At 48.2% G+C, this 26,604-nt stretch overlaps 1 protein-coding gene across 1 annotated transcript in view; it reads left to right on the top strand.

Annotated features, from left to right (window-relative positions):
* The window catches only part of CSTF3 (cleavage stimulation factor subunit 3), a 409,061-nt gene that overhangs the window by 182,762 nt on the left and 199,695 nt on the right, over window positions 1-26,604 (top strand). The window contains exons 11-12 of the mRNA XM_069223523.1: window positions 22,659-22,768; window positions 23,250-23,366. Coding sequence (XP_069079624.1) covers window positions 22,659-22,768; window positions 23,250-23,366 — 227 coding nt within the window. The remainder of the gene's footprint in view (window positions 1-22,658; window positions 22,769-23,249; window positions 23,367-26,604) is intronic.

The raw sequence follows: 26,604 nt of genomic DNA, 5'->3' as shown, positions 1-26,604 counted from the left end.
CCTAGAACCCAGAGATAGGAACTGTAAGTTGAATACTCACTTGTAAAACTGTGCAATCTTTTCTTCCCCCAGGAACTGTTGAAATTTGCAATGCCCACTTTTAAAATATTTTTTTGCCCTTTTAAAGAAAACTGTATACACTGTTGATTCCATTCAAAGTTCTGGTTATAACTACACAAAGTACCTTATATTTTATGTGCTTACCTGCAAACTGAATCTTTTGGTTCTAGAAATAAATTAGCAAAACATATTTTTCTTTATGAAATCCTATTGGTCTGCAGTTGCATTCAATGTGTGTTTCTTCTATTGCTTGTGTGTGTACAACAAATGCTTAACACTACCCTCTGATAAGCCTAACTGCTCGACCACACTACACAAGTAGAGCATTAGTATTATCTATTATTGCCTCTCTCAAGCTTCTGGGGAACCCCGGAACTCAGTGTACACTAAAGCTCATTTTGATATAGTATATACAGAGCCAGCGTCCTACACCTGGTTTTCACCAAAACCAAGAGGAGGGCTGTAGGAAGTTGGCTCTGTGTATACTATTTCAAAGTAAGAAATAGTGTGCACAGAGTCCAAGGGTTCCCCTTAGAGGTAAGATAGTGGCAAAAGTAGATAATTCTAATGCTATATTTTGTGGTAGTGTGGTCGAGCAGTACGCTTATCAGAGGGTAGTGTTAAGCATTTATTGTACACACACAGGCAATAAATGAGGAACACACACTCTCAGACGTACTCCAGGCCAATAGGTTTTTATATTGAAAAATATATTTTCTTAGTTTATTTTAAGAACCACAGGTTTAAGATTTACAGTAAACACTTTAAATGTAAGGTACTTCACTTAGATACTTTAGGAACTTTGAATAAAAGCAATATCACATACAGTCTTTGTAAAAATGGCAATAAGCTATTTTCAAAGTGGACACTGTGCAAAAATCAACAGTTCCTGGGGGAGGTAAGTAAAGGTTAGATTAGGAGGTAAGTAAAACACTTACAAGTCTCAGTCCTGGGGCATAGGCAGCTCACCGTTGGGGGTTCAAGGCAACCCCAAAGTTACCACACCAGCAGCTCAGGGCCGGTCAGGTGCAGAGGTCAAAGAGGTGCCCAAAACACATAGGCGCCTATGGAGAACAGGGGTGCTCTGGTTCCAGTCTGCCAGCAGGTAAGTACCTGCGTCCTCGGGGGGCAGACCAGGGGGGTTTTGTAGAGCACTGGGGGGGGCACAAGTAGGCACACAACACACCCTCAGCGGTACAGGGGCGGCCGGGTGCAGTGTGCAAAGCAGGCGTCTGGTCTGGTGTTAGGTAGTGTAAGGAAATGCCTCCTTGGCATGGTTACCCCCTGACTTTTTGCCTTTGCTGATGCTATGTTTTGATTTGAAAGTGTGCTGAGGCCTGCTAACCAGGCCCCAGCACCAGTGTTCTTTCCCTAACCTGTACTTACTCCAGTATTAGAACTTTCATAGATTCACATGCTTGAATCATTCCCCGTCGTCGAGATGGGAGTCCCGGTATAATTTTCATAAGTAATGTTAAAACATATTGAAGAGAAAAAGGCCCTAGGCCTCTTCAATTTGATAGTCTATCAGAGTCATTTTGTGAAAAGGACCAAACTTGATCCTCCACCAATCAGGCGACAGCACCCTTCAGAACCTCCTGAGAGAAGCTCTAACACCTCAGATTTTCTACCGCACGTCGTGCTAGGGAGTCTCCTCAGAGCTCTGCTCTGTTTTCAGGACACTGCAAGGTCACTAGGGACCCTGCAATATCGAAAATCGTCCTTTCGCCCTAGGGGGCGCGGCCAGCCCTCTTACAGAGGAGGGTATCAACAACAGAAATACTCTTCCTATCCGTCATCTTCACAACAATTTCGGCCATACTATTCCCAAAGACAACCGACTCAACCAGCCTATAATAGACCGGCAGGCCGTGGACGCTCAACCCGCCCTGCTAAGGATGCAGCTTGTAGAACCTGATGTCTTCGAGGGGCCGGCTACGCCCAGTCTTCCTCCTGTCACCGTGGGCGGAAGAATTTCCTTATGTTCGATGGCATCTGTCGCTGTAGATACGCATGTTTTGCAATAGCTCGCCATCTGGTGTTGGGCCGGAGTGTTACAAGTTGTTTTTCTTCGAAGAAGTCTTTCGAGTCACGGGACCGAGTGACTCCTCCTTTTGTCTCCATTGCGCATGGGCGTCGACTCCATCTTCGATTGTTTTTTTTCCGCCATCGGGTTCGGACGTGTTCCTGTCGCTCCGAGTTTCGGAACGGAAAGATAGCTAATTTCGGAAGATTTTCGTCGGTATTGTTGCGTTCGGGATCGGCGTAGTTAGATTCAACACCGCATCGAAGATCGAAGAGCTCCGGTGCCCTTCGGGTTAGTTTTTCGATCCCCCGTCGGGGCCTGGTCGGCCCGACCGCGTGCTGAAGAACGCCGATGGAACGGACCCCGTTCCGTTTCTGTCCCAAATGCCACAATAAATACCCCTATACAGACCAACACTTGGTCTGCAACCTGTGCCTGTCACCTGAGCACAGCGAAGACACTTGCGAGGCCTGTCGTGCGTTCCGGTCCCGAAAAACACTCCGAGACCGTCGAGCCAGAAGACTTCAGATGGCGTCCGCGCCGACAGCCCACCGGGAGTTCGAGGAACAAGAAGAGGAGGGATCCTTTTCGATCCAAGAATCGGACTCCGAAGGATTCGACGATACACAAACTGTGAGTAGGACGTCGAAAACCACTCAAAAGAACATTTACAAGGCCCAGGGGACGCCACTGCCATCAGGCCATGGCTCCATCCATAAATTCGGTGACCGACCGTCGGCACCAAAAAAGGCCCAAACAGTGCCGAGATCGTCCGACTCCGGTCGAGACACCGGCACGCAGCCTTCTCGGGACCGAGAAAGTGCTGGAGACAAGCCTCGGCACCGAGATGCCGGTGTGGACACGGCTCGACGCCGAGACAGCGGCACCGAAGAAGATCGACGCCGAGAGGTTTCGGCCCCGAAAAAGAAAAAAGTCACCTCGGAGCCGAAAAAACACGCAGACAGGGTTTCGGTGCCGAAACAAACTGCAAGCGACCCAGCTTCAGGCTCTTATACAGAAGAGCACTCGCTAACCTCCCAAGTGCAAAAGCATAGGTTTGAGGAAGAGCTACAATCAACTGATGTGGACCATACGCAAAAGCGTATTTTCATACAGCAGGGGACAGGAAAAATAAGCACCCTTCCCCCCCATTAGAAGAAAGAGAAGGTTGGAGTTCCAAACTGAACAGACACCACAACCAAAAGTGGTGAAAAGAGTTACCCCACCACCCTCTCCTCCGCCCGTGATTAACGTCTCACCAGCACAAACTCCATCACACTCCCCAGCTCACACCACCATAAGCCAGGGTGACCAAGATCAAGACGCATGGGACCTATACGACGCCCCAGTGTCAGATAACAGTCCGGAGGCATACCCTACGAAGCCATCTCCACCAGAGGACAGCACCGCGTATTCTCAAGTGGTGGCTAGAGCAGCACAATTTCACAACGTAAGCCTCCACTCAGAACAGGTCGAGGATGATTTTTTATTCAACACACTCTCCTCCACCCACAGCTCATACCAAAGCCTGCCTATGCTCCCTGGTATGCTCCGGCACGCAAAAGAAATCTTTAAGGAGCCGGTCAAAAGTAGGGCAATCACACCAAGGGTGGAAAAAAAGTATAAGGCGCCTCCTACAGACCCGGCTTTCATCACTACACAGCTGCCACCAGACTCTGTCGTTGTAGGAGCAGCTAGGAAAAGGGCCAACTCCCACACATCTGGAGATGCACCACCCCCAGATAAAGAAAGCCGCAAGTTCGATGCAGCTGGTAAGAGAGTCGCAGCACAAGCTGCAAACCAGTGGCGCATCGCGAACTCCCAGGCACTACTTGCGCGCTATGACAGAGCCCACTGGGACGAGATGCAACATCTCATTGAACATCTGCCCAAGGACTTACAAAATAGGGCAAAACAAGTGGTTGAGGAGGGACAGACCATTTCCAACAACCAGATCCGCTCCTCCATGGACGCTGCAGATACAGCTGCACGGACAATTAATACATCTGTAACTATCAGAAGGCATGCATGGCTCCGAACGTCTGGATTTAAACCAGAGATTCAACAAGCAGTTCTCAATATGCCTTTTAACGAAAAAGAACTGTTCGGTCCAGAAGTGGACACAGCGATTGAGAAACTCAAAAAAGATACGGACACTGCCAAAGCCATGGGCGCACTCTACTCCCCGCAGAGCAGAGGGAATTACAGCACATTCCGTAAAACACCCTTTCGAGGAGGGTTTCGGGGTCAGAGCACACAAGCCAGCACCTCACAAGCAACACCGTCCAGTTACCAGGGACAGTATAGAGGAGGTTTTCGGGGACAATATAGAGGAGGGCAATTCCCTAGGAATAGAGGAAGATTTCAGAGCCCCAAAACCCCTACTACTAAACAGTGACTCACATGTCACTCACCCCCTCCACACAACACCAGTGGGGGGAAGAATAAGTCATTATTACAAAGCATGGGAGGAAATCACTACAGACACTTGGGTTCTAGCAATTATCCAACATGGTTATTGCATAGAATTTCTACAATTCCCTCCAAACATACCACCAAAAGCACAAAATTTGACAACACACCATTCCAATCTCCTTGAGATAGAAGTGCAGGCACTATTGCAAAAGAATGCAATCGAATTAGTGCCAAACACACAAATAAACACAGGAGTTTACTCACTGTACTTTCTGATACCAAAGAAGGACAAAACGCTGAGACCAATCCTAGACCTCAGAGTAGTGAACACTTTCATCAAATCAGACCACTTTGACATGGTCACACTACAAGAAGTATTGCCATTGCTAAAACTACACGACTACATGGCAACTTTAGACCTCAAGGATGCTTATTTCCATATACCAATACACCCATCGCACAGGAAATACCTAAGGTTTGTATTCAAGGGAATACATTACCAATTCAAGGTACTTCCTTTCGGATTAACAACCGCACCAAGAGTCTTTACCAAATGTCTAGCGGTAGTCACTGCACACATAAGAAGGCAGCAAATACATGTGTTCCCATATCTAGACGACTGGCTAATCAAGGCCCATTCGTTAATAGAGTGCTCAAATCACACATCATATCATACAAACCCTCTTCAAACTAGGGTTCACCGTCAATTTCACAAAATCCTGCCGCGCAAGGTACAACAATACCTGGGAGCCATAATAGACACATCAAAAGGAGTAGCCACTCCAAGTCCACAAAGAATTCAAAATTTCAACACCATCATACAACGCATGTATCCAACACAAAGGATACAAGCAAAGATGGTACTACAACTCCTAGGCATGATGTCTTCATGCATAGCCATTGTCCCAAACGCAAGACTGCACATGAGGCCCTTACAACAGTGCCTAGCATCACAATGGTCACAAGCACAGGGTCACCTTCTAGATCTGGTGTTAATAGACCGCCAAACTTACCTCTCGCTTCTGTGGTGGAACAACATAAATTTAAACAAAGGGCGGCCTTTCCAAGACCCAGTGCCACAATACGTAATAACAACAGATGCTTCCATGACAGGGTGGGGAGCACACCTCGATCAACACAGCATACAAGGACAATGGAACGTACATCAAACAAAACTGCATATAAATCACCTAGAACTTCTAGCAGTTTTTCAAGCACTAAAAGCTTTCCAACCAATAATAGTTCACAAATACATTCTCGTCAAAACAGACAACATGACAACAATGTATTATCTAAACAAGCAAGGGGGGACGCACTCCACGCAGTTAAGCCTGCTAGCACAAAAGATTTGGCGTTGGGCAATTCACAACCAAATTCGCCTAATAGCACAATTTATACCAGGGATCCAAAATCAACTCGCAGACAATCTCTCTCGAGATCACCAACAGGTCCACGAATGGGAAATTCACCCCCAAATTCTGAACACTTATTTCAAACTCTGGGGAACACCTCAGATAGACTTGTTTGCGACAAAGGAGAACGCAAAATGCCCAAACTTCGCATCCAGATACCCACACAAACAGTCCCAAGGCAATGCCCTATGGATGAACTGGTCAGGGATATTTGCTTACGCTTTTCCTCCTCTCCCTCTCCTTCCTTACCTGGTAAACAAACTCAGTCAAAACAAACTCAAACTCATATTAATAGCACCAACTTGGGCAAGACAACCCTGGTACACAACGCTGCTAGACCTATCAGTAGTACCCTGCATCAAATTGCCCAACAGGCCAGATCTGTTGACACAACACAACCAAAAGATCAGACACCCAGATCCAGCATCGCTGAATCTAGCAATCTGGCTCCTGAAATCCTAGAATTCGGGCACTTACAACTTACCCAAGAATGTATGGAAGTCATAAAACAAGCCAGAAGGCCATCCACCAGGCACTGCTATGCAAGTAAATGGAAGAGGTTTGTTTGCTACTGCCATATTAATCAAATACATCCATTACACACAACTCCAGAACATGTAGTGGGCTACTTGCTTCACTTACAAAAATCTAACCTGGCTTTCTCTTCCATTAAAATACACCTTGCAGCAATATCTGCATACCTGCAGACTACCTATTCAACTTCCCTATATAAGATACCAGTCATTAAAGCATTCATGGAGGGCCTTAGGAGAATTATACCACCAAGAACACCACCTGTTCCTTCATGGAACCTAAATGTTGTCCTAACTAGACTTATGGGTCCACCTTTTGAACCCATGCACTCCTGCGAAATACAGTTCCTAACCTGGAAGGTGGCATTTCTCATCGCCATTACTTCCCTAAGAAGAGTAAGCGAAATTCAGGCGTTTACAATACAGGAACCTTTTATACAACTACACAAGAATAAGGTCGTCCTAAGGACCAATCCTAAATTTTTGCCAAAGGTTATTTCACCGTTCCATCTAAATCAAACAGTGGAACTTCCAGTGTTCTTTCCACAGCCAGATACCGTAGCTGAAAGGGCACTACATACATTAGATGTCAAAAGAGCATTGATGTATTACATTGACAGAACAAAGAACATCAGAAAGACTAAACAACTATTTATTGCATTTCAAAAACCTCATGCAGGAAACCCAATATCAAAACAAGGTATAGCCAGATGGATAGTTAAATGCATCCAAATCTGCTACCTTAAAACTAAACGACAGCTGCCCATTACACCAAGGGCACACTCAACCAGAAAGAAAGGTGCTACCATGGCCTTTCTAGGAAACATCCCAATGCAAGAAATATGTAAGGCAGCCACATGGTCTACGCCTCACACATTCACCAAGCACTACTGTGTAGACGTGTTATCCGCACAACAAGCCACAATAGGTCAAGCCGTATTAAGAACATTATTTCAGACTACTTCCACTCCTACAGGCTGATCCACCGCTTTTGGGGAGATAACTGCTTACTAGTCTATGCAAAACATGCGTATCTACAGCGACAGATGCCATCGAACTGAAAATGTCACTTACCCAGTGTACATCTGTTCGTGGCATCAGTCGCAGTAGATTCGCATGTGCCCACCCGCCTCCCCGGGAGCCTGTAGCAGTTTGGAAGTTACCTTCAACTATTTGTATATGTATCATCTCAACCTTAAATAGGTGCATACTTAGTCACTCCATTGCATGGGCACTATTACTACAATTCAACTCCTACCTCACCCTCTGCGGGGAAAAACAATCGAAGATGGAGTCGACGCACATGCGCAATGGAGACAAAAGGAGGAGTCACTCGGTCCCGTGACTCGAAAGACTTCTTCGAAGAAAAACAACTTGTAACACTCCGGCCCAACACCAGATGGCGAGCTATTGCAAAACATGCGAATCTACTGCGACTGATGCCACGAACAGATGTACACTGGGTAAGTGACATTTTCATTCTCAGTCAATGGCAAAGCATTACGTCAGACAAGTGGGTCCTACAATTAGTGGAACGGGACCATACTTTAGAATTTGTCCAGAAACCTCCCCCCAACCCTCCCCGCAGGACTCCTTCAAGATACCCTCAACAACTCAAAGAAGAGGTCTAGAAACTCCTTCTCAAGGGAGCTATAGAGAAGGTGCCTCGGGATCAACGAGGAACAGGATTTTATTCCAGATTCTTCATAATTCGAAAAAAGCGGAAGGATTGGAGACCGGTCCTCGATTTAAGGCAACTAAATGTATACCTGAAGAAGCAATTTTTTTCGAATGATCAGCCTGCAGGACGTCCTTCTGCGTCTCAATCAAAGAGATTTCATGTCATCGCTAGACCTCAAGGACGCATACTTCCACATACCGATCCACCCTGCCCACAGAAAATTTTTGAGATTTACCGTAGCCGGCAGCCATTATCAATATCGCGTCCTTCCCTTCGGGCTCAAATCAGCCCCAAGAATCTTTACCAAATGCCTAGCACCAGTGGCAGCCTTTCTCAGGAGAAGAAAGCACCAGGTTTTTCCATACTTAGACGACTGGTTAATAAAGGCAAAGACTTACACAGGAGCACACAAGTCAACAAGAAAGTGCGTTTCCTTGCTGACCAATCTCGGGTTCACGATCAACTGGGAGAAGTCCAACACTCTACCAGGCCGCAGGATTACTTTTCTGGGAGCACAACTGAACACGGACTCCGGCATCGCATGCCCCCACGTTAGAGAGGCAACAAAGGTTACTAACCTTAGGGAGTTTCATACACAAGAGACGAAAGGTTACAGTCCGTCTCTTCAAATCACTTTTGGGCATGATGTCTTCATGCATACCTCTGATCCCTCTGTGTCGGCTAAAGATGCGCCCCTTGCAGGAGCAGCTAAACCGTCAATGGCTTCAAGTATCAGGAACTTTCGAAGACCAGATACAAATTACTACCACAATGATCAAAACTCTCATGTGGTGGTCTCAAAAGCATCATCTCTCTATCGGTCTCTCGTTTCTTCAACAGCCAGCCCCGTGGACCATAACAACAGATGCCTCACTGGAAGGCTGGGGAGCAGTATTACAGGACCTGAAAATAAGTGGCAAATGGCCAACTCATCTGGCATCAAGGCATATCAATTGGCTAGAACTCAGGGCAGTGCACCTTGCCTTACAAGCGTTTCTCCCAAGAATCCAGGGATCGCGAGTGGTGATAAGAACAGACAACACCACTACGATGCACTATCTCAACAAACAAGGAGGTACAAGATCTCTCACCCTCTCCAGGGAAGCCCAAGCGATCTGGAACTGGGCCTCGCAGCAAGGCGTCACAATATCGGCGGTGCACTTGCCGGGAATAAACAACAAGGCAGCAGATGCGCTCAGCAGGCAGAAATCGGACTGCCACGAGTGGGAACTAGACCAGACGGTGCTCACCCAGATTTTTTCTCAGTGGGGAACACCAACAGTGGATCTGTTTGCGAAGCAGGACAACGCCAAATGCCAGTTCTTCGCAAGTTGGCATCACCAAAAGGGATCTTGGGGGAATGCGTTTTCGATAGTCTGGTCAGACATCTTTGCTTACGCCTTTCCGCCCATTCTGTTGATCCCAAGGGTCCTCACGAAGATGAAAGCAGAACCGTGCACTCTCATACTGATAGCCCCGTACTGGCCGCGCCAACATTGGTTCACAGAGCTCCTCATTCTTTCAGTCAAACCTCATATTCCGCTGGAGCCGTTACCTCATTTACTAACGATGAACAACGGCCAAGTTCGACACCCCGATCCGCAGTCAATGCGGTTAGCGGCATGGCTCCTCACCACAGAGAATTTGCGCATTTGAATATCCCACAGGACTGCAAAGATATTTTGTCACAGGCCAGAGCGGATAGCACAAACAAGGCGTATCAGTGTAAATGGAAGAGATTCTGTGCCTGGTGTCATCAGTGTCAAATCGACCCTTTTCTTTCACCACCAGAAGAGATTTTGCCTTATCTCTTAGAGTTAGCTCGATCTGGCCTAGCACATTCGTCCATTAAAGTTCATGTAGCAGCCATAGCTGCATACAGGCGTTCAGATGAGACACCCTCGCTCTTCTCTTCTCGGCTGATTAAGAGATTTCTAAAGGGATTGTTCAGGGTTTACCCTCCTTTCAGACGTCCACCTCCTTCTTGGAACCTGAACATTGTTCTGGCACAACTGATGAAGCATCCTTTTGAACCGATACACCGTGCTTCCCTCAAACATTTATCATGGAAAGTTGCCTTATTGATAGCTCTTACATCAGCTAGGTGGGTCAGTGAGGTACAAGCGCTCTCCATCCAAGAGCCATTCCTACAGTTTAAACAAGATAGACTACTAATGCGCACTAACCCGCATTTTATTCCAAAGGTTCCGTCAGACTTTCACATTAACGAGCCTCTGGTCTTCAAGTCTTTTTTCCCTCATCCATCTACTCCAGCGGAGAGAGCATTACACTCTCTAGACGTGAAAAGATGCGTTCAATTTTATTTGGACAGGACAAGAGCTTTTCGGCGCTCTAATCAGCTATTTGTGGCGTACAGTGCCCCTAGGAAGGGGTACCCACTATCCAAGCAGAGTATTTCAAGATGGATCGCCTCTGCTATTCGCTTCTGCCATCAGGCAGCGGGCAAACCTTTGCAGTCATCTGTGCATGCTCACTCGACGAGAAAAGTCTCATCGTCAGCAGCACTGTTTGCCGGAGTGCCACTACAAGACATATGTAGGGCAGCAACATGGAAGAGCTGTCATACCTTTACTAAACACTATTGCTTGGAGTCCCTCTCGCACGGAGAGGTAGCGGTGGGCCAAGCGATTCTCAGGAATCTCTTCAGGTGAAGGTGAGCCATTTCTCCTCCATCCCTCCATCCTAGAAAAGGTATGCACATTAAAAAGAAGGAGAAATGTATCTAAAGATACTAGAACAATCTCATAATCCCATAAGTAAGCGGGTTATCAGATATTGAACAGCTTACATTACTGTCTTATGTTTTAATACTGGTTTCTTATTTAAATTTCATCATGTATCCTCACAGGAATATCCCTATTTATATTAGAGATAAAAAGATACTTATATGTTTATGTATATATACGGGTGTATAGATAGATATGTATATGTATATATAGAGATATAAGTAGGGACATATGTCAGTACTCATATACTTCATCAATTTATACATGATGATCATAAGGTTTTGTGGCCTGAGATAACCTGTTTATTAAAGGGGTTGTCTCTGTTTTTCAATGTGCATAGATATTGCTTTCTACTCTGATTCAAGCATGTGAATCTATGAAAGTTCCAATACTGGAGTAAGAAAATAAGTTACTTACCTGTAACTGTAGTTCTCCAGTATTGGAATCTTTCATAGATTCACATGCGACCCACCCGCCTCCCCGGAGAAGCTCACTTCACCTCTTTCTTGCTAGTAGTACATATACTCATAGTAATTTACGCACTTGTGCGTTGAAAATCTGAGGTGTTAGAGCTTCTCTCAGGAGGTTCTGAAGGGTGCTGTCGCCTGATTGGTGGAGGATCAAGTTTGGTCCTTTTCACAAAATGACTCTGATAGACTATCAAATTGAAGAGGCCTAGGGCCTTTTTCTCTTCAATATGTTTTAACATTACTTATGAAAATTATACCGGGACTCCCATCTCGACGACCGGGAATGATTCAAGCATGTGAATCTATGAAAGATTCCAATACTGGAGAACTACAGTTACAGGTAAGTAACTTATTTTCTTTTGTTTTACACAATTGGCACACCCTGGCATCCAGGTAAGTCCCTTGTAACTGGTACCCCTGGTACCAAGGGCCCTGATGCCAGGGAAGGTCTCTAAGGGCTGCAGCATATCTTATGCCACCCTGGGGACCCCTCACTCAGCACAGACACACTGCTTGCCAGCTTGTGTGTGCTGGTGAGGACAAAACGAGTAAGTCGACATGGCACTCCCCTCAGGGTGCCATGCCAACCTCACACTGCCTATGCAGTAAAGATAAGTCGCCCCTCTAGCAGGCCTTACAGCCCTAAGGCAGGGTGCACTATACCATAGGTGAGGGCACCAGTGCATGAGCACTGTGCCCCTACAGTGTCTAAGCAAAACCTTAGACATTGTAAGTGCAGGGTAGCCATAAGAGTATATGGTCTGTGTAGGAAGTTGGCTCTGTATGTGCTATTTCAAAGTAAGGAATAGCATGCACAGAGTCCAAGGGTTCCCCTTAGAGGTAAAATAGTGGTAAAAATAGATAATACTAATGCTCTATTTTGTGGTAGTGTGGTCGAGCAGTAGGCTTATCCAAGGAGTAGTGTTAAGCATTTGTTGTACATACACATAGACAATAAATGAGGTACACACACTCAGAGACAAATCCAGCCAATAGGTTTTGTTATAGAAAAATATCTTTTCTTAGTTTATTTTAAGAACCACAGGTTCAAATTCTACATGTAATATCTCATTCGAAAGGTATTGCAGGTAAGTACTTTAGGAACTTCAGATCATCAAAATTGCATGTATACTTTTCAAGTTATTCACAAATAGCTGTTTTAAAAGTGGACACTTAGTGCAATTTTCACAGTTCCTAGGGGAGGTAAGTTTTGATTAGTTTTACCAGGTAAGTAAGACACTTACAGGGTTCAGTTCTTGGTCCAAGGTAGCCCACCGTTGGGGGTTCAGAGCAACCCCAAAGTCACCACACCAGCAGCTCAGGGCCGGTCAGGTGCAGAGTTCAAAGTGGTGCCCAAAACACATAGGCTAGAATGGAGAGAAGGGGGTGCCCCGGTTCCGGTCTGCTTGCAGGTAAGTACCCGCGTCTTCGGAGGGCAGACCAGGGGGGTTTTGTAGGGCACCGGGGGGGACACGAGTCCACACAGAAATTTCACCCTCAGCGGCGCGGGGGCGGCCGGGTGCAGTGTAGAAACAAGCGTCGGGTTCGCAATGTTAGTCTATGAGAGATCTCGGGATCTCTTCAGCGCTGCAGGCAGGCAAGGGGGGGGTTCCTCGGGGAAACCTCCACTTGGGCAAGGGAGAGGGACTCCTGGGGGTCACTTCTCCAGTGAAAGTCCGGTCCTTCAGGTCCTGGGGGCTGCGGGTGCAGGGTCTCTCCCAGGCGTCGGGACTTTAGGTTCAAAGAGTCGCGGTCAGGGGAAGCCTCGGGATTCCCTCTGCAGGCGGCGCTGTGGGGGCTCAGGGGGGACAGGTTTTGGTACTCACAGTATCAGAGTAGTCCTGGGGTCCCTCCTGAGGTGTCGGGTCTCCACCAGCCGAGTCGGGGTCGCCGGGTGCAGTGTTGCAAGTCTCACGCTTCTTGCGGGGAGCTTGCAGGGTTCTTTAAAGTTGCTGGAAACAAAGTTGCAGCTTTTCTTGGAGCAGGTCCGCTGTCCTCGGGAGTTTCTTGTCTTTTCGAAGCAGGGGCAGTCCTCAGAGGATGTCGAGGTCGCTGGTCCCTTCGGAAGGCGTCGCTGGAGCAGGATCTTTGGAAGGCAGGAGACAGGCCGGTGAGTTTCTGGAGCCAAGGCAGTTGTCGTCTTCTGGTCTTCCGCTGCAGGGGTTTTCAGCTGGGCAGTCCTTCTTCTTGTTGCAGGAATCTAATTTTCTAGGGTTCAGGGTAGCCCTTAAATACTAAATTTAAGGGCGTGTTTAGGTCTGGGGGGTTAGTAGCCAATGGCTACTAGCCCTGAGGGTGGGTACACCCTCTTTGTGCCTCCTCCCAAGGGGAGGGGGTCACAATCCTAACCCTATTGGGGGAATCCTCCATCTGCAAGATGGAGGATTTCTAAAAGTTAGAGTCACCTCAGCTCAGGACACCTTAGGGGCTGTCCTGACTGGCCAGTGACTCCTCCTTGTTATTCTCATTATTTTCTCCGGCCTTGCCGCCAAAAGTGGGGCCTGGCCGGAGGGGGCGGGCAACTCCACTAGCTGGAGTGTCCTGCTGGGTTGGCACAAAGGAGGTGAGCCTTTGAGGCTCACCGCCAGGTGTGACAATTCCTGCCTGGGAGAGGTGTTAGCATCTCCACCCAGTGCAGGCTTTGTTACTGGCCTCAGAGTGACAAAGGCACTCTCCCCATGGGGCCAGCAACATGTCTCGGTTTGTGGCAGGCTGCTAAAACTAGTCAGCCTACACAGATAGTCGGTTAAGTTTCAGGGGGCACCTCTAAGGTGCCCTCTGTGGTGTATTTTACAATAAAATGTACACTGGCATCAGTGTGCATTTATTGTGCTGAGAAGTTTGATACCAAACTTCCCAGTTTTCAGTGTAGCCATTATGGTGCTGTGGAGTTCGTGTTTGACAGACTCCCAGACCATATACTCTTATGGCTACCCTGCACTTACAATGTCTAAGGTTTTGTTTAGACACTGTAGGGGTACCATGCTCATGCACTGGTACCCTCACCTATGGTATAGTGCACCCTGCCTTAGGGCTGTAAGGCCTGCTAGAGGGGTGTCTTACCTATACTGCATAGGCAGTGAGAGGCTGGCATGGCACCCTGAGGGGAGTGCCATGTCGACTTACTCGTTTTGTCCTCACTAGCACACACAAGCTGGTAAGCAGTGTGTCTGTGCTGAGTGAGAGGTCTCCAGGGTGGCATAAGACATGCTGCAGCCCTTAGAGACCTTCCTTGGCATCAGGGCCCTTGGTACTAGAAGTACCAGTTACAAGGGACTTATCTGAATGCCAGGGTGTGCCAATTGTGGATACAATGGTACATTTTAGGTGAAGGAACACTGGTGCTGGGGCCTGGTTAGCAGGGTCCCAGCACACTTCTCAGTCAAGTCAGCATCAGTATCAGGCAAAAAGTGGGGGGTAACTGCAACAGGGAGCCATTTCTTTACAGTCTGGGAGTCTGTCAAACACGAACTCCACAGCACCATAATGGCTACACTGAAAACTGGGAAGTTTGGTATCAAACTTCTCAGCACAATAAATGCACACTGATGCCAGTGTACATTTTATTGTGAAATACACCCCAGAGGGCACCTTAGAGGTGCCCCCTGAAACCTTAACCAACTACCCGTGTAGGCTGACTGGTTTTAGCAGCCTGCCACACTCAAGACATGTTGCTGGCCACATGGGGAGAGTGCCTTTGTCACTCTGTGGCCAGTAACAAAGCCTGCACTGGGTGGAGATGCTATCACCTCCACCAGGCAGGAGCTGTAACACCTGGCGGTGAGCCTCAAAGGCTCACCCCCTTTGTTCCAGCACCACAGGGCACTCCAGCTAGTGGAGTTGCCCGCCCCCTCCGGCCACGGCCCCACTTTTGGCAGCAAGGCCGGAGGAATTAATGAGAAAAACAAGGAGGAGTCACTGGCCAGTCAGGACAGCCCCTAAGGTGTCCTGAGCTGAAGTGACTCTAACTTTTAGAAATCCTCCATCTTGCAGATGGAGGATTCCCCCAATAGGGATAGGAATGTGACCCCCCTCCCCTTGGGAGGAGGCACAAAGAGGGTGTACCCACCCTCAGGGCTAGTAGCCATTGGCTACTAACCGCCCAGACCTAAACACGCCCTTAAATTTAGTATTTAAGGGCTTCCCTGAACCCAAGAATTTAGATTCCTGCAACTTACAGAAGAAGAAGACTGCTGAGCTGAAAAACCCTGCAGAGAAGAAGACACCAACTGCTTTGGCCCCAGACCTACCGGCCTGTCTCCCTCCTTCAGAAGAAACCAGCTCCAGCGACGCTTTCCCTGGGACCAGCGACCTCTGAATCCTCAGAGGACTGCCCTGCTTCCAAGAGACCAAGAAACTCCAGAGAACAGCGGCCCTGTTCAACAAAGACTGCAACTTTGTATCCAGAGGAGCAGATTAAAAGACCCCTGCAATCCCCGCAAGAAGCGTGAGACTTGCAACACTGCACCCGGCGACCCCGACTCGACTGGTGGAGAACCAACACCTCAGGGAGGACCCTCCGGCGACTCCGAGACCGTGAGTAACCAAAGTTGTCCCCCCTGAACCCCCACAGCGACGCCTGCAGAGGGAATCCCGAGGCTCCCCCTGACCGCGACTGCCTGACTCTGAAATCCCGACGCCTGGAAAAGACCCTGCACCCGCAGCCCCCAGGACCTGAAGGATCGGAACTCCAGTGCAGGAGTGACCCCCAGGAGGCCCTCTCCCTTGCCCAGGTGGTGGCTACCCCGAGGAGCACCCCCCCCCCTTGCCTGCCTGCACCGCTGAAGAGACCCCTTGGTCTCCCATTGACTCCCATTGGAAACCCGATGCTTGTTTGGACACTGCACCCGGCCGCCCCCGCGCTGCTGAGGGTGTACTTTTTGTGTGGACTTGTGTCTCCCCCCCCCCCCCCCCCCCCCCCCCCCCCCTGGTGCCCTACAAAACCCCCCTGGTCTGCCCTCCGAAGACGCGGGTACTTAACTGCTGGCAGACTGGAACCGGGGCACCCCCTTCTCTCCATTGAAGCCTATGCGTTTTGGGCACCACTTTGAACTCTGCACCTGACCGGCCCTGAGCTGCTGGTGTGGTGACTTTAGGGTTGCTCTGAACCCACAACGGTGGGCTACCTTGGACCCCAATCTGAACCCCGTAGGTGGTTTACTTACCTGCAAAAACTAACATTACTTTACCTCCCCCAGGAACTGTGAAAATTGCACTGTCCACTTTTAAAACAGCTAAATGTGTTTTATGTAAAAAGTATATATGCTATTGTAATTATTCAAAGTTCCTAGAGTACTTACCTGCAATACCTTTCAAATGAGATATTACATGTAGAATTTGAACCTGTGGTTCATAAAATATACTAAGAAAATATATTTTTCTATAACAAAAACCTATTGGCCTGGAATTGTTTCTGAGTGTGTGTTCCTCATTTATTGCCTGTGTGTATGTGCAACAAATACTTAACACTACTCCTTTGATAAGCCTACTGCTCGACCACACTACCACAAAATAGAGCATTAGTATTATCTCTTTTTGCCACTATCTTACCTCTAAGGGGAACCCTTGGACTCTGTGCATACTATTCCTTACTTTGAAATAGTGCATACAGAGCCAACTTCCTACAGGTAGGAAAAAATGGAGGGACATTCTAGCCGTGCAGGCAGGCACCGTGGGCTTCTCGGGACAGCCACCACCTGGGCTAGGCAGAGGGTCGCCTGGGGGTCACTCCTGCGCTGGAGTTAGGTTCCTTCAGGTCCTGGGGGCTGCGGGTGCAGTGTTGGTTCCAGGCGTCGGGTCCCTTGTTACAGGCAGTCGCGGTCAGGGGGAGCCTCTGGATTCTCTCTGCAGGCGTCGCTGTGGGGGCTCAGTGGGGGTCGTCTCTGGTTACTCACGGGCTCGCAGTCGCTGTGGAGTCCTCCTTGAGGTGTTTGTTCCCTGGATCTCGAGCCGGGGGTGTCAGATGCAGAGTGTGAAGTCTCACGCTTCCGGCGGGAAACGTGCAGTCTTTGAAAGTTGCTTCTTTGTTGCAAAGAAGTAGCTGGTTTTGAACAGGGCCACTGTTCACAGGAGATTCTTGGTTCTTTAGTCCAGGGCAGTCCTCTGAGGTCGCTGGTCCCTGTAGGATGCGTCGCTGGAGCAGTTGTTCGAAGTTGTAGACAGGCTGGTAGGGCTGGGGCCAAAGCAGTTGTCGTCTTCCTCCTTCTCTGCAGGCTTGTAGATCAGCAGTCCTTCATGTTTCTTCAGGTTGCAGGAATCTGACTTCCTGGGATCTGGGGAGCCCCTAAATACTGAATTTAGGGGTGTGTTTAGGTCTGGGAGGGCAGTAGCCAATGGCTACTGTCCTTGTGGGTGGCTACACCCTCTTTGTGCCTCCTCCCTGTGGGGAGGGGGGCACATCCCTAATCCTATTGGGGGAATCCTCCAAACTCAAGATGGAGGATTTCTCAAGGCAAGGGTCACCTCAGCTCAGGACACCTTAGGGGCTGTCCTGACTGGTGGGTGACTCCTCCTTGTTTTTCTCCTTATCTCCTCCAGCCTTGCCGCCAAAAGTGGAGGAAGTGGCCAGAGGGGCGGCCATCTCCACTAGCTGGGGCACTGTAACAAAAGGGGTGAGCCTTTGAGGCTCACTGCCAGGTGTTACAGTTCCTGCAGGGGGAGGTGAGAAGCACCTCCACCCAGTACAGGCTTTGTTCCTGGCCACAGAGTGACAAAGGCACTCTCCCCATGTGGCCAGCAGCATGTCTATTGCAGGCTGGCAGAAACTGGTCAGCCTACACTAGAAGTCGGGTAGGTATTCAGGGGGCATCTCTAAGATGCCCTCTGGGTGTATGTTACAATAAATTGCACACTGGCATGTGTGCATTTATTGTGCTGAGAAGTTTGATACCAAACTTCCCAGTTTTCAGTGTAGCCATTATGGAACTGTGGAGTTTGTGTTTTACAAACTCCCAGACCATATACTCTTATGGCTACCCTGCACTTACAATGTCTAAGGCTTTGCTTAGACACTGTAGGGGCATAGTGCTCATGCACAAATGCCCTCACCTGTGGTATAGTGCACCCTGCGTTAGGGCTGTAAGGCCTGCTAGAAGGATGACTTACCTATGCCACAGGCAGTGTGAGGTTGGCATGGCACTCTGAGGGGAGTTCTATGTCGACTTAGTCATTTTCTCCCCACCAGTACATACAAGCTGTGAGGCAGTGTGCATGTGCTGAGTGAGGGGTCCCCAGGGTGGCATAAGACTTGCTGCAGCCCTTAGAGACCTTCCCTGGCATCAGGGCCCATGGTACCAGGGGGTACCAGTTACAAGGGACTTACCTGAGTGCCAGGGTTGTGCCAATTGTGGAGACAACGTTACAGTTTAGGGAAAGAACACTGGTGCTAGGGCCTCGTTAGCAGGGTCCCTGCACACTTTCAAATCATAACTTAGCATCAGCAAAGGCAAAAAGTTAGGGGGTAACCATGCCAAGGAGGCATTTCCTTACAAGGGCTCAGGAAAAGGATTGTGCAAGACTGTAGGGAAATGCCTTCCCTGGCATGTGTAGGAAGTTGGCTCTGTATATACTATCTCAAAGTAAGAGACAGTGTGCGCTGAGTCCAAGGGTTCCCCTTAGACGTAAGAATGTGGCAAAATTAGATAATTATAATGCTCTGTTTCGTGGTAGTGTGGTCGAGCAGTAGGCTTATCATAGGGTAGTGTTAAGCATTTGTCGTACACACACAGGCAATAAATGAGGAACACACACTCAGACTTAACTCCAGGCTGTTAGAAATGGGGTCTCTTGTTGGCAGTCGGTTTTCACCCTGTCCAAGTAGGGACCCTCACTCTATTCAGGATAAGGGAGGTACCTGCTAAGATAACCCCTGCTCACCCCCTTGGTAGCCTGGCACGAGCAGTCAGGCTTATCTCAGAAGTGTAAAGCATTTGCACATAATACACAGTAATAAGTGAAAACACTACAAAAGGACACCACACCAGTTTTAGAAATATAGCCAATATTTATCTATATAAAACAAGACCAAATACGATAAAAATCCAACATACAGTAAGAAAAATATCAATTCCGCAAGATTTACTCAAAACTACAGTTCCTTGAAGTAGATAGCTCCACCTGGGGCTATGACGGTGTCATGATCAACAAAACCAACAGTTCAGGCCCGCCGCAGCTTTGCCGGCCAGCTACGGTTTTGGGAAGACCCGCAAACAGTACCTTGGATTTTCAGGGCATCGTGATCCTCGCGGTGAGCTCCGGAGAGCTCTGTCACTGATGTTGCGTGTCTGTTTCAGAGGCAGTGCAGGAGTCGTCAGGCCCTTGAGGTCACACGCGTTGCAGATCGAACTCCAGGCTGACGAAGTCTTTTGTGTCCCTGAGACTTCAACAGGAGGCAAGCTCTACTCCTTTCCCTTGGAGAATTTTCTCAAGCAGGACACACAGCAAAGTTCACCCTTTGCACTCTTTTCAGGCAGAAGCATTAACTGTAGGCCAGTCCAGCAAAGGGACAGTAGTCCTCCTTCAGCTCTTCTCCTGGGTAGAGGTTCCTCTTGTTTCCAGAAAGATTCTAAAAGTCTGGGGTTTTGGGTCTTCTTCTTATACCCTGTTCTGCCTTTGAAGTTGGCAAACTTCAAAGCAAAGTCTCAAGTGTTTGCAAGATCCTTCCTTGTCAAGGCCCCAGACACTCACCAGGGGGTTGTAGACGGCATTGTGTAAGGGCAGGCACAGTCCTTTCAGGTGTGAATGACCACTCCTCCCCTCCCCTCCAGCATAGATGGCTAATCAAGATATGCAGGCTACTCCCCAGCCCCCTTTGTCTCACTGTCAGGAGGAGAGGTGTGAACAGCCCAACTGTAAAACTGACCCAGACAGACAATCCACAGACAGGCAGAGTTACAGAATGGTATAAGCAAGAAAATGCCTATTTTCTAAAAGTGGCATTTTCAAACAGACAATTTAAAAACTAACTTCACTAAAAGATAAAATTTTAAATTGTGTGTTCAGAGACCCTAAACTCCACATTTGTATCTGCGCTTTAAGGATATTTAAAGGCCGCCCCCATGTTAACCTATGGGAGAGATAGGCCTTGCACAGTGAAAACCGAATTTGGCATTATTTCACTGTCAGGACATATAAAACACATTAGTATATGTCCTACCTTAAACCTACACTGCACACTGCCCATGGGGCTATGTAGGGCCTAACTTAGGGGTGCCTTACATGTAGTAAAAGGGAAGGTTGAGTCCTGGCAAGTGGGTACACTTGCCAAGTTGAATTAGCAGTTTAAAACTGCACACGCAGACATTGCAGTGGCAGGTCTGAGCCATGTTTACAGGGCTACTTATGTGGGTGGCATAACCAGTGCTACAGGCCCACTAGTAGCATTTGATTTACAGACCCTGGGCACCTCTAGTGCACTTTACTAGTAAATCAAATATGCCAATCATGGATAACCCAATCAACAGTACAATTTCTATAGGGAGCACTAGCACTTTAGCACTGATTACCAGTGGTAAAGTGCGCAGAGACTATAAACCAGCAAAGACAGACCTAAAGAAAATAGGAGGAAGAAGGCAAAATGTTTGGGGATAACCCTGCAAAGAGGGCCATTTCCAACACAGGACAATGGTTTGTTTTTTTTTTGTTTTTTTTATAGAAAAATATATTTTCTTAATTTATTTTTAGAACCACAAGTTCAAGATTTGAAGTAAATACATAAAATGCAAGGTACTCCACAAAGGTAAGTTAGGAACTTTGAATTAGGGCAATAACATAGTTTTTGTTAAAATGGCAATAAGCTATTTTAAAAGTAGTGGAAAAAATCAACAGTTCCTGGGGGAGGTAAGTAAAGGTTAGTTTAGGAGGTAAGTAAAACACTTACAAGTCTCAGTTCCTGGGCATGGGCAGCCCACCGTTGGGGGTTCAAGGCAACCCCAAAGTTACCACACCAGCAGTTCAGGGCCGGTCAGGTGCAGAGGGCAAAGAGGTGCCCAAAACACATAGGTGCCTATCGAGAACAGGGGTGCTCCGGTTCCAGTCTGCCAGCAGGTAAGTACCCGCATCCTCGGGGGCAGACCGGGGGGTTTTGTAGAGCACTCGGGGGGACACAAGTAGGCGCACAAAACACACCCTCAGCGGCACAGGGGCGGCCGGGTGCAGTGTGCACAGCAGGTGTCTGGGTTTTGTATTGGATTCAATGGAGGGACCCGGGGGTCACTCTAGCGGTGCTGGCAGGGCACAGGGGGGCTTCTCGGGCCAGCGACCGACTGGGCTAGGCAGAGGGTCGCCTGGGGTCACTCCTGCACTGAGGTTCGGTTCCTTCTGGTCCTGGGGGCTGTGGGTGCAGTGCTTTGTCCAGGCGTTGGGTCCCTTGTTACAGCAGTCGCGGTCGGGGGAGCCTCTGGATTCTCTCTGCATGCGTCGCTGCGGAGGTCCAGGGGGGTCGTCTCGAGCTACTCACGGGGTCGCAGTCGCCTGGGAGTCCTCCCTGTGGTGTTGGTTCTCTGGATCTCGAGCGGGGGCCTCTGGTGCAGAGGGTGAAGTCTCACTCTTCCGGCAGGAAGAGTGAGTCTTTTAGAAGTTGCTTCTTTGTTGCAAAGATGGTGCTGTTGTTGAGCAGAGCTGCTGCTCACTGGAGTTTCTTGGTCCTTTGGTTCAGGGCAGTCCTCTGAGGCTTAAGAGGTCACTGGTCCCTGTTGGATGCGTTGCTGTTGCAGTTTTCTTCAAGTCAGGAGACGGGCTGGTAGGGCTGGGGCCAAAGCAGTTGTCTTCTCTGCAGGGCTTTTAGGTCAGTAGTCCTTCTTCTTGTTTCAGGTTGCTGGAATCTGATTTCCTGGGTTCTTGGGTGCCCCTAAATACTAAATTTAGGGGTGTATTTAGGTCTGGGAGGGCAGTAGCTAATGGCTACTGTCCTGGAGGGTGGCTACACCCTCCTTGTGCCTCCTCCCTGAGGGGAGGGGTGCACATCCCTAATCCTATTGGGGGAATCCTCCAAACTTAAGATGGAGGATTTCTAAAGGCAGGGGTCACCTCAGCTCAGGGCACCTAAGGGGCTATCCTGACATATTTTGGCAATATTCAGTTAAACAAGAGCACCTTCATTGTTCAACTCATCTTCTTCATAGTGATGTAATTAAAACTAGGCAGATGCTAACGTTCCTGATTATTGGACCAGATGAGTTAATTATCGTTATTTGTTTAAGTCAGTTGTTTTTCTTCAGTATGTACTATGCAACATTTAAACCATTGAGTTCCCGACTTTGTGTTAATCATAGATTCTTTCTCCTGACATTGTTTTACACTTCTGTTTTTTGTACAGTTATGTTTGCTTACGAACAGTCCCTCTTGGTACTTGGTCATCACCCGGACATCTGGTATGAAGCTGCACAGTACCTTGAACAGTCTAGTAAACTTCTGGCCGAAAAGGGGGTAAGCACAATCATATTTTGATCCATTTCAGATCCGTGAACAATGTTTTATAAAATGTTTTTTTGACTTGGCAAGTAAATGCAAAAGGAAGAAAAGGAAGGTGAATCTGCTGTTTATAACTTTCTTAGGGTAATGCGTATAAACAGTCGTATAAAAATTCCTAATGCAAATATATTTGTTTTCTTGCTTTTAGAAACATTGGCATTATTTGCTACGGTTGGCATTAGTTGCTACGGGTAATTTTAATTTGTGTTTTGAATCGCTAATGCCCTACAAGAGTACCCAATTCTGCTTGCACAGTGCCTAGCAGCTGTTAGCTTGTTCCCTTTAGGTCTTTGGTGTAATGGTGTAATTTCAATATGAGTTTGTACTTGCAACCCATTAATCAACAATGGGTAAATGATTTGACTATGAGCAAGTTCATGATGATACCTGTACTAATACTATTCTTCCTTCTGCAATGGTTCTTTTTTTATCGCAGGACATGAACAATGCTAAGCTCTTCAGCGATGAAGCTGCTAATATTTATGAGAGAGCGATCAGCACTTTATTAAAAAAGAATATGTTGCTTTATTTTGCATATGCAGATTACGAAGAGGTAAGCAAATTGATTATTTTGAGAAATCCCAATTGTTTTATTGTTTGGCTCTAATGGGAGCTATATTGGTTTATTTATTAGCAGATTTTTCTATTCCACTAGCATGGTGATTTTCAGCTACTTCAGAGTAAAAGTTACCTATATTCCCCAGTATTGGGGTATCTTTCATAGATTCACATTGTAGGAAGTTGGCTCTGTATGCACTATTTCAAAGTAAGGAATAGTATGCACAGAGTCCAAGGGTTCCCCTTAGAGGTAAGATAGTGGCAAAAAGAGATAATACTAATGCTCTATTTTGTGGTAGTGTGGTCGAGCAGTAGGCTTATCAAAGGAGTAGTGTTAAGCATTTGTTGTACATACACACAGGCAATAAATGAGGAACACACACTCCGAGACAAATCCAGTCAATAGGTTTTGTTATAGAAAAATATATTTTCTTAGTTTATTTTAAGAACCACAGGTTCAAATTCTACATGTAATATCTCATTTGAGAGGTATTGCAGGTAAGTACTTTAGGAACTTTGCATCATTACACTAGCATGTATACTTTTTACATCAAACACAATAAGCTGTTTTAAAAGTGGACACAGTGCAATTTTCACAGTTCCTGGGGGAGGTAAGTTTTTGTTAGTTTTGTCAGGTAAGTAAATCACTTACAAGTCTCAGGTTTGGGTCCAACGTAGCCCACCGTTGGGGGTTCAGAGCAACCCCAAAGTTACCACACCAGCAGCTCAGGGCCGGTCGGGTGTAGAGGTCAAAGAGGTGCCCAAAACGCATAGGCTTCAATGGAGAGAAGGGGGTGCCCCGGTTCCGGTCTGCCAGCAGGTAAGTACCCGCGTCTTCGGAGGGCAGACCAGAGGGGTTTTGTAGGGCACCGGGGGGGACACAAGTCAGCACAAAAAGTACACCCTCAGCAGCGCGGGGGCGGCCGGGTGCAGTGTGCAAACACGCGTCGGATTTTCAATGTTGTTCAATGAGAGATCAAGGGATCTCTTCAGCGGTGCAGGCAGGCAAGGGGGGTGCTCCTCGGGGTAGCCACCACCTGGGCAAGGGAGAGGGCCTCCTGGGGGTCACTCCTGCACAGGAGTTCCGTTCCCTTAGGTGCTGGGGGCTGCGGGTGCAGGGTCTTTTCCAGCCGTCGGGAAATGGAGTTCGGGCAGTCGCGGTCACGGGGAGCCTCGGGATTCCCTCTGCAGGCGTCACTGTGGGGGCTCAGGGGGGACAACTGTGGTTACTCACGGTCTCGGAGTCGCCGGAGGGTCCTCCCTGAGGTGTTGGTTCTCCACCAGTCGAGTCGGGGTCGCCGGGTGCAGTGTTGCAAGTCTCACGCTTCTTGCGGGGAGTTGCAGGGGTCTTTAAGTCTGCTCCTTGAAACAAAGTTGCAGTTCTTTTGGAGCAGGGCCGCTGTCCTCGGGAGTTCCTTGTTTTGCGTGAAGCAGGGCAGTCCTCTGAGGATTCAGAGGTCGCTGGTCCTTTGGAAATCGTCGCTGGAGCAGGGTTCTTTGGAAGGCAGGAGACAGGCCGGTAGGACTGGGGCCAAAGCAGTTGGTGTCTTCTGTTCTTCCTCTGCAGGGGTTTTTCAGCTCAGCAGTCTTCTTCTTCTTGTAGGTTTCAGGAATCGAAATTCTTAGGTTCAGGGGAGCCCTTAAATACTAAATTTAAGGGCGTGTTTAGGTCTGGGGGGGTTAGTAGCCAATGGCTACTAGCCCTGAGGGTGGGTACACCCTCTTTGTGCCTCCTCCCAAGGGGAGGGGGGTCACATCCCTAATCCTATTGGGGAATCCTCCATCTGCCAGATGGAGGATTTCTAAAAGTTAGTCACTTCAGCTCAGGACACCTTAGGGGCTGTCATGACTGGCCAGTGGCTCCTCCTTGTTATTCTCATTATTTTCTCCGGCCTTGCCGCCAAAAGTGGGGGCCGTGGCCGGAGGGGGCGGGCAACTCCACTAGCTGGAGTGTCCTGCGGTGCTGGCACAAAGGGGTGAGCCTTTGAGGCTCACCGCCAGGTGTGACAGCTCCTGCCTGGGGGAGGTGTTAGCATCTCCACCCAGTGCAGGCTTTGTTACTGGCCTCAGAGTGCCAAAGGCACTCTCCCCATGGGGCCAGCAACATGTCTCGGTTGTGGCAGGCTGCTGGAACCAGTCAGCCTACACAGATAGTCGGTTAAGGTTTCAGGGGGCACCTCTAAGGTGCCCTCTGGGGTGTATTTCACAATAAAATGTACACTGGCATCAGTGTGCATTTATTGTGCTGAGAAGTTTGATACCAAACTTCCCAGTTTTCAGTGTAGCCATTATGGTGCTGTGGAGTCCGTGTTTGACAGACTCCCAGACCATATACTCTTATGGCTACCCTGCACTTACAATGTCTAAGGTTTGGCTTAGACACTGTAGGGGCACAGTACTCATGTACTGGTGCCCTCACCTATGGTATAGTGCACCCTGCCTTAGGGCTGTAAGGCCTACTAGAGGGGTGACTTATCTATACTGCATAGGCAGTGTGAGGTTGGCATGGCACCCTGAGGGGAGTGTCATGTCGACTTACTCGTTTTGTTCTCACCAGCACACGCAAGCTGGTAAGCAGTGTGTCTGTGCTGAGTGAGGGGTCCCCAGGGTGGCATAAGATATGCTGCAGCCCTTAGAGACCTTCCCTGGCATCAGGGCCCTTGGTACCAGGGGTACCAGTTACAAGGGACTTACCTGGATGCCAGGGTGTGCCAATTGTGGAATCAAAAGTACAGGTTAGGGAAAGAACACTGGTGCTGGGGCCTGGTTAGCAGGCCTCAGGACACTTTCAATTCAAAACATAGCATCAGCAAAGGCGAAAAGTCAGGGGGTAACCATGCCAAGGAGGCATTTCCTTACACACATGCTTGAATAATTCCCTGTCGTCGGAAGTGGGAGTCCCATGGTATCATTGTAAGCAGTATAATAGGCTGTAAAGGGAATCTAAAGTTCAGCTTAATAGCCTATGTTTTTTTTGTTTTTTCTAAAAAGGACCAAAGTTGACCAAACAACAGTGCCCTTAGAACACTCCCAAGAGAGGCATCTTACCTCAGATTTTTACCACACGTCATGTGTGAGGGAGTTTCCCTGAGCTCTGCTCAGTTTTTCCTGATTTGGTGATCTCCAAATTGGTATTTTTCTATCCAGCATGTCAGAACTGGTTAAAAAGCCTCTTCAGACCTTGTGCCACATGTGATAAACAAAGACTACATTTGCAACATCCTCATAGAGAA

Source organism: Pleurodeles waltl, chromosome 3_1 (genome assembly GCF_031143425.1).
Source record: "Pleurodeles waltl isolate 20211129_DDA chromosome 3_1, aPleWal1.hap1.20221129, whole genome shotgun sequence".
Classification (NCBI taxonomy): Eukaryota; Metazoa; Chordata; class Amphibia; order Caudata; family Salamandridae; genus Pleurodeles; species Pleurodeles waltl.
The sequence above is the reverse complement of the archived record's forward strand: the minus strand, read 5'-3'. Positions and strand labels throughout refer to the sequence as shown.